At 50.8% G+C, this 10682-nt stretch overlaps 1 protein-coding gene across 1 annotated transcript in view; it reads right to left on the reverse strand.

The window, feature by feature from the left end:
* Positions 1 to 7916, reverse strand: part of LOC117872876 (caspase-7-like) — a 10222-nt gene extending 2306 nt beyond the window's left edge. Inside the window, exons 1-2 of the mRNA XM_034761703.1 lie at positions 7380 to 7916; positions 5709 to 5881 (exon numbers count right to left, since the gene is read on the reverse strand). Of these exons, the coding sequence (XP_034617594.1) occupies positions 5709 to 5881; positions 7380 to 7578 (372 nt within the window). The 5' untranslated portion in view covers positions 7579 to 7916. The remainder of the gene's footprint in view (positions 1 to 5708; positions 5882 to 7379) is intronic.
* Between the last annotated feature and the right edge of the window lie 2766 nt (positions 7917 to 10682).

Genomic DNA, 10682 nt, shown 5'->3' on the forward strand with positions numbered 1-10682 from the left:
CAGGCCTGCAACCCCCCTTCATCTTCCCCACCCCACAGGCCTGGAGCCCCCCCAGCCATCTCCCATTCCCCACAGGTCTAGAGGCCCCATCTGTCTCTCCCTTCCCCTCCATGGCTGGCACAGAACCCCACACACCAACCCTTCCTGGCGGCAGATTGGGGGGATCTGGTAAGATTAGCAATCTGGGCAGGGGATAATCAAAGGAGACAGCTTGGAAAATGCCACTGATCCGCTTTCCTTGGAGCAGACTCCTGCCATGCAGCTGGTGCTGTACATTTATTACCCAGCTGTCTAGATTGCAAGCTCCTTGGGGCAGTGACTGGATCTGTTTAGCCTCTGTTCTGCAAGCGCTCAAAAATAGACACCCCTGGCCGGATCCTCTCCCTGCTTCCGGCCACTCTGTTCTGCAAAGTAGCCAGAACCTGCTCTTGATCTGGCCGGTTCGTAGTGAGTGAGGTTCATTCACACCCCATGCCTGTTTGGTGGCCGGTTACAGGGGAACTAGTCCTTTAAGGAGGTTGTGGCTCCTCTGGGCCTGTGGCAGATTGCAACCACCTCCCCAGGTGAAAGGAATGAGTCCCAGGGGCAGATAATGGGAGCATGTGACTCAGACCCACAGGCCAAGTGTAGGGAGATGCCTCAGAGAGCAGGAAGGTCATGTGAGGTTCTTACAGGGGCTCTGGAAGGGTCTGTCTACCAGTGAAAAGCAAAAAAACTGGCTGAAGTCCCCTGCAGTATGTATAGGGGGAATGGATTGCTGAGCCTGGGATGGGTCTAATGGCCTGGCAAGCCAGTCCCCACCAGGGGAGGGTAACTACAAAGCTCCAGGTGCGGTGGTCTCCTTTCCCTGTGGAAGAAGGGAAACTGAGGCAGTACCAGAGTCTGATGCCACATGAGGTGAGCCCTGGGTACATGGCCCCTATGTGATGTGTGCGGTGTCTGGGAATGGGCAACAGGGGATGGATCACTTGATGATTCCCTGTTCTGTTCATTCCCTCTGGGGCACCTGCCATTGGCCACTGTCAGAAGACAGGATACTGGGCTAGATGAGCTGACCCCGTATGGTCGTTCTTATGTCTCAATTTGTTATACAGTGGGATGTGTGGCAACATGAGTCCTAATTACCAGCAAGGATGCCAGTCTCAGGTGAGGGGCTGGAATGAAGCCTGTGGGCAGGGACTTTATGGGGGGGGGTTGCATTGCAGCTGTTTCTCTGGTACCTGCCTAGCAATAAACAGGACCTTGGCTGCTAGCACTAAAAACTGACCCATGGCTGGCAGAATCTGTGCACTGCAGGTTGCATAACCTGAAATTGCCACCCCCTTTCAGTGGCCACCAAACTCTCTCTGGAGAGTCTCTCTATTGTTATTACGCATAAAAGAAATGGTTATAATACTGTGGTCGTGCCCAGAGGTTCTGAGCAGGTGTTTACTGCGCTAGTTGCTGTACAAACAAATACGTCATTAACAAGCCGACTTCCAGTAAACCCCAACGCAAGCCTGAGCAGGCAAGTGGCATGGGTGTGTTAATGACCATTCAGTACTGAGTGGAGGACTTAATGGTGCGGCTCGTAGCGAGGTGTACAACAAAGAATGTATTCAGTTAATCCTCTCAATGGCAGGGGCAGGGAATGGGCACCTCCCGGGACTGTTCTGCAGCGGAGTGGCTGCAGACAGTCTAGCTCTGACGCCGCCTGCGCTGTTCATTGCCGGGTGAACGCATTAGTAACCTGCGTTGCCCGGCTTACACTGGGGGGGTTGCTGTTGGGCAGGCCTATCTGTTTGACCCATGAGGTGGCGTGTGCTGCATCATTTAAAAATGCCAGGGAACCGGAGGGCTAGGAGAGTCGCAGATAACACAGGCTACAGCCAGGTGCTATGCAAGCGTCTTCTCCATTTTTGCTGAATGGTGGATGAACGGCTCCCCCTGCTACTGCCTCTCCATCATGCCTTGCAGTCCCCAGCGCTCCCCCAGCCCCTCAGCTGGGACCTGCTGCGCCCCTTGCGCCTCCAGGCCTGGGTGTCTCTCGAGCTGAGATGGCCAGTCACACAGAACAGTGCAGTGACTCTGGGCCACCAGGATGATTCTCACTTGTGCCTGGGGTGGGATCCGAACCCGGGATGGGGTTCCTTGGCCCACTGTGCCCCCTCTCAGCAATTAGTTCCTGATGCTCACCAAGTCCACCACCCTGGGAGGTGATTATTTCTCCCCGTGTTTTGGGGAGAGAAAACATCCTATACTGAAATGCTGCACCTGTTCCCTCTGCTGTAGTACTCTGTCTCTGAGCTTATGGGCATGTGTTAGCTAAGCAAGGTTCCCTCAGGCTAATCTGTGGATGGGAGGCCCGCCCCCCCCCTTCAAAAAGCCCCCCCAGAGTCCTGTTTGGAGTGGCATTGGTGATGCCTAAAGTGGAGCTCTTCTTGGATATTACTGAACTGATGCACCTGACTGGCGTTAGAGGGCACTGTAGCTGTCTCAGAGCATGGCTTTCTGTCTTGAACCATTGAGTTCATGAAAGATCCCATGACACGTTTTGAAAGAGTTGGCACATTAGCCCTAGGCCCTGGACCAATTCCAACTGGTTAATTACTTTCCGCCTCTGTAAACTTCCCCTTAGGTTTAACAAGTAAACAGAAATCATTGCCTCTTTCCAAGTGGAAAAACCTGACAATCTCCCTGAATAATGCGATGTTCTGCAGGAGATTCTTCCAACTATCCCCAAGTCTCCAGCTCCCAACTCCTAGGCAATCAGACTGCAGACCATGGAGTCTATGCAGAGCAGGGAGATTGCCCGCTAGCACTAAGGGACTAATGGACCAAGGCAGTGGGTGAGATTTTCTAAGTCACCTAATTCCCATTTTCAAAACTGATGTTGTCACAGGTTGCCATGGGACAGTCATTTCTGAAAACGGGACTTTCACTGAAGAGCCTCTTAGATACTATTGAAAACTTTGGCTGAGCTCTCTGTGCTTGTACTACTACATCCCACTGCTGCTTTCAGCACAGTATCATAGAATCATAGACTATCAGGGTTGGAAGGGACCTCAGGAGGTCATCTAGTCCAACCCCCTGCTCAAAGCAGGACAAACCCCCAACTAAATCATCCCAGTAACTGCTGTAATTTAACTGGAGTAGATGCCACAGCTCTACACTCCAATTGTTCCTCTCCAACAGGACCCAAAGAGTGTGAGGGGTCACGGGGAGCCCATCCCACCAGGATCCATCCTGTCTTCACTGCTCATCAATATCTACCTGAGACCAGGTGGAGACACCTTCTGCTAACGATATGCCAGTGACACCTGGCTGCTTATCTCCTTGTTCACAGATGCAACCTAAAGCATCTCCAGGAAGCTGGAATGCCTGTAGATCAGCACCAGCATGAAGAATTCCTGGCTCCAGGTGAACTCAGGTAAGATGGAAAAGATGCTGTCAGAAGGGTAGGGAAGGCTTTAGGGAATTAGCTAAGAGACTGTCCTACACTTCCACTAAAGCAGGGGTGACCAACCTGGGGCTCCAGAACCACATGTGGCTCTTCAGAAGTTCATATGCGGCTCTTTGTCTAGGCACCGATTCCAGGAGCTACAGGCGCCAACTTTCCAATGTGCCAGGAGGCAGTGCTCACTGCTCAACCCCTGGCTCTGCCACAGGCCCTGCCCCCACTCCACTTCTTCCCGCGCCCTCCTCTGAGCCTGCTGTGCCCTCACTCCTCCTCCGCCACCCCAGAGCCTCCTGCACGTCATGAAACAGCTGATTGAGAGGTGCAGGGAGGGAGGGGGAGGTGCTGATCAGCTTGGCTGCTGGTGGCTGGGAAACGCTGGGAGCAGGTGGGGGAAGCTGCTGGGGGCTGCTGACATATTACTGTGGCTCTTTGGCAATGTAAATCAGTAAATTCTGGCTCCTTCTCAGGCTCAGGTTGGCCACCCCTGCACTAAAGCCATCCATTGGCCATTCATGAGGCCTCAGGGAGCTATTTGATTGCTCACTAAGTCTAGTTGGTAAGGTAGCATCACTGACAAAATGATACCTTCTTCATCCGCTACGTTACTAGGACACCCCATCCCTTCCATCATGATGAGGAAATGGCCATGATAACCCACATGTTTGTTACCTCCAGTCTGGATTGTGTAAATTGCTGTGGGGAGTAGGAGGAGAAACCAGTGCCATGGGTATATTCTTAATGCAAGTTTTTTGGTCATGCTACAGCCACCAGTCCTTGAACAGAGGTGGTTGCAAATAGCATGTAGGATGGGATCTCAGCCCAAACACCAATGCCAGTTCCCAAGGAGCTGAGGCCTATGTGAGGCAATGACTGTGTAAGTCTTTAGCCACTAGGCAGAGAACTGAGACTTGTGATGCTATCACATATGCCACAAATATCTGTGATCTGCGGAGCACTTTGGGTCATCCTGGAGCTGGTGGCAGACTGGCAAGATTGAGGCAAAGTGATCCGTTAGCCTCGGTCTCAAATGTTCAGTCCCCAGATTCATTCCAGAGCTACAGGAACTCCTTGGTGCAATGTAAGCCCCTCTCTTTGTTAGTGAGACATTGATGAATGACTCCATCATTCATGGGGTGTAAACATTCTCTAAATTGTTTGGATAAATCATGCTGTGGTCTCCTGCTATTTGTATTGGGTGGCTGTTCACATGGCATCATTTCTATTTCCTGATGGACGACTGAGACGTCTTCACACAAGAAAATAATGAAGAATGGGCAAGGCATTGCGCGCTTTTGGGAGCTGATTTTCAGCATCGTCCTGCGTAACATCTGTGAACCTTTCAGAGCCACAAACGCTTGCGCAGATGGCTGCTTGTTGGAATACGTATGCCTATCTAATGATCTGACCCTCCCTATCAGAGCTGAACTTGATACTTCTGGTTGTGTAAATGTTTGTGAATTGGGTGCATTACTCTTCCACCAGCTCCAATCTGCCTGCCTAGCACAGCTGTAAAAGGGTATGATCGCAGCAGACGTACCTGAGCATGTAAACCCGGTACTGATCGCATCGTACCAAACGGATTAACGTACCGATGACAACGACTTAGTATAATGCTAGGCAAGCTTAACAGAAATCCATCAAAATCCACAGCACCATCTATAGTGTCAAATGCACAGCACCATCTGAGGACCTGTTATGTCCGGAGGAATCAGTAAAATGTGCTCAGTAAGTGGGGTGTTTTTTCTTCCCTTTTCTTTTCTCCTAAAGCTTCTTATGCTCCCCCCTCACCACCACCCCGAATACATTCCATGTCCCCCAGTGTGAGAACCTCTGGTCTAGAGATGGTTGGGAGGTTCTGTTCTCCCTGTCTGTAATAGAAGGACAAGGGGACATTCAATTAGGTTTGTGTTTCTCACCTTTTAATTTGAGAAGAGGAAATAGTACTTTAGACAGCACATGATTAGCCTGTGGAACTCACTGTCACATGATGTCATTGGGGCCAAGAACTTAGTATGATTCAGAAAAGGATTGGACATTTATATGGCTAACAAGAATATCCAGAGTTGTTCTAAGTAATGACATAAGTTCTGGAGGGGATATTAAATCTCAGGCTTAAGGGCTTAAACCAGGATGAGACCTAATGTGGAGGTCCCACATCTGCTGTTGTGGAGCTCTTACACCTCCCTCTGAAGCATTGGTGCTGGCCACTGATAGAATACTGGGCTAGATGAACCTTGGGTCTGATCCTGTCTGGTGGTTCCCATGTTACCTGTATGAAGAAGATCTTGGGCTTTCCAGCTAGCACTGGGCACCTTTGTGGGGATAACATCTGGAAAATCCTTGTCAGCTTGAGCAGCTCTCCCCTGCAGTCATATATGGCCCCCTCCTCGCCGTGGCTGGACAGAATGCTGACAAAGCAATCACCATGCTCTTCCCGGCTCTCTGTAAAGACACGTTAGCACAGCAGCTCCTTAGAGCATCCTGATGTCTGTCTGGCACCCACGAGGAGAAAGGATGGGCCCCTGGGTCGGATACGAGCCTGGGACATAGGGGAGCTGGGGGCCAATTCCCTGCCCCAGACTCACTGTGTGACCCTGAGCAAAACACTTAGGTAAACTGAGGCCCAGAGAGGTCTGTAAAAGTGGGAAGAATACCTCCCTGCCTCCTGGGGGTGTTGTGGGAATAAATATATTTGCTGGGGTCCTCTTTAGGGTATGTCTATGCCCCCCCCCCTTCCATGAGCACCTCAGTCCTTTGCAGTGGTGGAACCTGTCACTGATAGCAGAGGGCTCTTTAACCTAGCATACAAAGGCCAGGCAAGATCCAGGGGTTGGTCACTGAAGTTAGATAAACTCAGAGAGGAGATAAGTCATCCCAGTGGCCCAGCACCCTCACTGTGAACATGTCATCTAGGGACGTGGTGGGTTCTCCATTACGTGGAGTCTCTCAATCAAGATTGGGCATCTTTTTCTAAAAGATCTACCCCAGCGCCATCTTGAGTGATGGGGTCCAATGCAGGAATCCCTGGGGGAGACTCTGGGGCTGGCAGGAGGCCAGGCACCTTTTCAGCCTGGAGGAAGGGTGTGTCAGAGGCAGGAACGGGCAGCAGCTGTAATGCACTGGGCTCGGGTTCTCCCCAGACGGCATATAATGATCCCTTAGGGACCAGAGCAGCTGGCACAAGCTAGAGCAGCCTCAAGACTGTTCTAAGCTGGGCTGGGGCAGAGACTCAGGAGCTGTACCCTGTTGTTATCTGGCTCTAACTCCCTCTTGGGCTGTATGAGGAGGGGAGCCGGCGTCAGCAAGGAGCTCCCTTCGGTGCAGACGGAACCAGCCATGCTCCTTTCTGCTATCCCTGGGATCGTGCAGCCTGGCAGGGAAGCGGGCATTGCAACAGCCAGAAGTAGTCTGTTCCCTCCTGTGCAGGTCGCCAGCTGGGCAGGGACAGCCGTTCCCTGCAGCCCCACCAGGACGTAATTGAGAAGACGGCGCCTTCTACCTGTGGCAATGGTGCTGACTCAAACCCGCCTCTGTGGACTCGCTAAGAGCTCATTTTCCACCCGAATTCAACATTTGCTCCTTAGCATGGTCACCATTGAGGGACACCGTTTACAACCTCACCTGGCCATGAGGTTTAGGAGTCTCCCCCACTCATTCTTTGGTTACTCTCCCGCTCCCCGAGACGTCCATCTCAGTCACATCTCTCCTGAGAGTAGGACCAAGCAAGGGGGCTGGGGGTTGTGAGTGGCATGTGCTTCCTGGGATATGCCAGCCCAAGGGTGTGTGGGGGTGGGGGGAATAGACAATCAAAACTGTGCACAATTGATGTTCCAAACTGCAACAAATGTAATGCAAGCCCCATCCATCCATCCATCCATCCATCCACTGGTCCCAACATGCAGCTTCGCACACTGCCAGGAGCAAAGCAGGGGACACGTACCTTGCCGGTAGATCTCCTCTATTTCCTGGGCTTCCTGGTCATAGTGCAGCTTCACTGCATAGTTGAGTTTGGATAATGCTTTAAACAGCTTGTCTGCTTCTCTCTTGGCCCCTTTCCTGAGTTTCAGCGGCTCAGGGCTGCCGTGGAACTCGTAATTGACAATGATGACAGCCCTGTTCTTTCTCTGCTGCACGGACATGCTGTGAAATCCCTTTGGCAGCGCTCAGGTGAGGCCGGCTGGCGGCACCTATCGCTTCAGTAGGAGTGATCTCAGTTTCCTCTACCTGCGATATCTGTCTTCTCGCTCAGCGAGGGTGGAGTACTCCTAGAAAAGCATATCCTGCTTCACGGGGTGACTCAGTGCCAACACAGCTGTCGTACCCAGTCCGCTCCCAACCCTGCAGAGCTCAGGTAATGTGCAAAATAAGGCCAGACTAAAGCATAGATGGGGCTGTAGACCTAGCTCCAACTCCTGGAGTTAGGGGATGACATCAGTGTCTTATTACTTTTTATTTAAGTAAAAAGCTAAGTTTGTTGTCAAGCTTTTCCTCTGCAATGTGTAGCAAGTGTATCTAAAGCAGGAAAGTCTGCCTGAGTCTGCAGCCAGCCTGAAGCAAGCTCTGTGTGGCTGAAACACCTCATGTTCTTAATGGGGTGTTGGCACCAAGACTAGATACTAGGGCAGGGAGGTGCCTTTTGCTCATCCTCTGGAAAGCTGTCTAAATTTGGCCAAGCTCTAATCCTCTGAATGTAGATGTTTTCACGTGCTCAGAGCCTTAGAGGAGGCTCAACCTTGGAAGTACATTTCCCACAGAGAGACTTCTCCTAGAGGGAGAACCATCAGGGCTGCAGGGGCTGAGCCGGACTTTCCCCGCCATTGCTGCTCCTGGCCACTGAAGCGTAAGAGCAGTGAGATTGTTCATGTGCTGTCAATGCTCCTGCTGGTTGCTTCCTCCTTCTCTGTTCCTCTCCTTTCTGCTTTCAAGGTGGGGGACAGGCACAGAGAACAGGGTAAGGAAGGTGGGGCAGAGGCTAGTAGCAGTGGTGATGGAGGCAGGAGCTGTGGTGACGGGGACAGACGGGGATGGGGTTGTAGGGATATGAAAGGAACTGGCTCAAGGGGGAGAGATGAATCTTTAATCACTTGAACTCTCCCTTCCAGAATATAAAAGAGAACAAGATTTCTGAGTCAACACTCCTCTGCTGCTTTGCAAATAACTGTGAAACCCACTGGCAAAGTGTGTGTCCGTGTCCCTTTTGTGGTGGTCTGCATAAGAAAATAGCCTACTACTGCTACCGTTCCATTAGCTCAAGGGATAGAAGTCTGTGCTGTGGATCTAAAGGTCCCACCCTTGCTGATGATCCATGTGGGATCAATATGGTTCCAAGGGCTGGAGCTTCTGTCGTTTCAGATTTACAGTTGTGCATGTCACCTGAATGAGGCAGGTGAGCGGGTGTGGAACAGGATGTGGTTGTGTAATTAGAGGCTGTACACAAGGCTGTATGCCTACAGCCTTCTGGTAGGGTAGCTGCTCTGAGTGAGAGATCATTGCTGGCAGCTCAGCCCCTTCACACCTGAGCTCCCTCAGAACTCCTGAACGTATAGAGCTTGTACCGACCTAACATGACAGGGGCCTGGCCCGTGACTTGCTTCTGCTATACAAATAATGAACCGGGCCTGGTGATTCATGGTGCTACCACCACCTTGTCTGAACCCTCTGGCTTTAACCACACCTCGGCTTCATTACCAGGAAAGAGCAGGTCTGGGGTAGGTATTCCCCGAACAGCCACGGCGATGCAAAGAAATCATTTGGCTTCTCAGCAATATCCTTATCTTCCTTCCTTGCTCTATTTAAACCCTGCCGGCTCAGAAATTCTTTCACAGGCTTCCTGCTTCAGATGCACTTAAATAATCTCATTTGACTCCTTTGGCTGAGGAAAGGATTTTGGGGGCAGGAAGTGGGGAGGATTTTGGGATCAGGCTTTCCCCTTTATTCACTCTCTACTCTCCTCCACTTTTCTTTCTCTATCGCCAACCCCAAGTGTACACAAACCATGAGCCAGGTCCCTGAAATCAGGAGATTGGCTTTAAAAGAACAAATACATTCATTGGGTTTGCTTTCTGAGCTTTCAGGGAATTCTTGGGTCATGCTTTCAAGATTGTTGTTTTCCGTGAAACCAGGAGGGCTAGAAACTTAAAAAAAAAAAAAAAGAAATCTGATAGTCTCACCTAATCACATGACTCCAGGAGCTTGGGCTTTAAGAAATACACAAAGTAGTGAGACTCCTGATTAAAATCAGAAGTGGGCTTGCTTCGGGGCATAAGAGGAGTGGTGGGCGGCAGCCTCTCTGCTGCGGGGCGGGATCTCACAGGTATGGGTCTTGTTTAGATTCCAAGTCACACAGGCTAACTAAAGGCCTGGGCTATGCACACAGCTCCTCCCTTTTAAGCAAAGGGGCTATTTTTTGTTTTTAAACTGATTTAGTGAAACCCAAGACAGCTTTGCATGTGGAGACTCCTAAATTGATTTAAGCCTGGGTAAGATGGGTTTAGTTTGCCCATGTGTAAATTTTCAGGGACAAGCTAAACTGCTCTAACCGGGTTCAAAGTGCTCCACACAGCTGTCTGCACTGGCTTAAGCAAATAAGCTAAAGGACCCAGCTGCAACTTTGTGTAGACGCCTGAAAAGAGACTGTTAAACCAATGCAAAACCCTGTGTAGACACTTACTGAATTAAGCTAAATCAGGTTTTAAAATTTTGAATGAGGGAAGCTACTTTAGCTAAATGGGCATTAAATCAAATGGGGAAGGGGAGCATCCACATGGGGTTTTGCTGTAGTTCAACTGAACCAATGCAGTTCTGATGTAGACAAAACCTTTGTCTCCTTCTGCCGCTTCAGTTCTCTGGTGGCAGGATCCAGCCACTTCTGACACCATGGTGAGTTGTGATGCAGGCAGGGAGCAGAGACAGGCCAGGAAGGGGGGAATAAAGGTAAGGGCTTTACTAGTAACAGACCCTGTAGTGACTCAGAAGGGCCATAAGAACGGCCATACTGGGTCAGACCAAAGGTCCATATAGCCCAGTATCCTGTCTACCAACAGTGGCCAATGCCAGGTGCCCCAGAGGGAATGAACAGAACAGGGAATCATCAAGTGATCCATCCCCTGTCGCCCATTCCCAGCTTCTGGCAAAACAGAGGCTAGGGACACCATCCCTGCCCATCCTGGCTAATAGCTATCCTGGCTGCACTATTCCTGGTATAGGGAGGCCCTCGGAGGTAGCTTAAAATACTTTCCAGCAG

Source organism: Trachemys scripta, chromosome 2 (assembly GCF_013100865.1).
Source record: "Trachemys scripta elegans isolate TJP31775 chromosome 2, CAS_Tse_1.0, whole genome shotgun sequence".
In the NCBI taxonomy this organism is placed as follows: Eukaryota; Metazoa; Chordata; order Testudines; family Emydidae; genus Trachemys; species Trachemys scripta.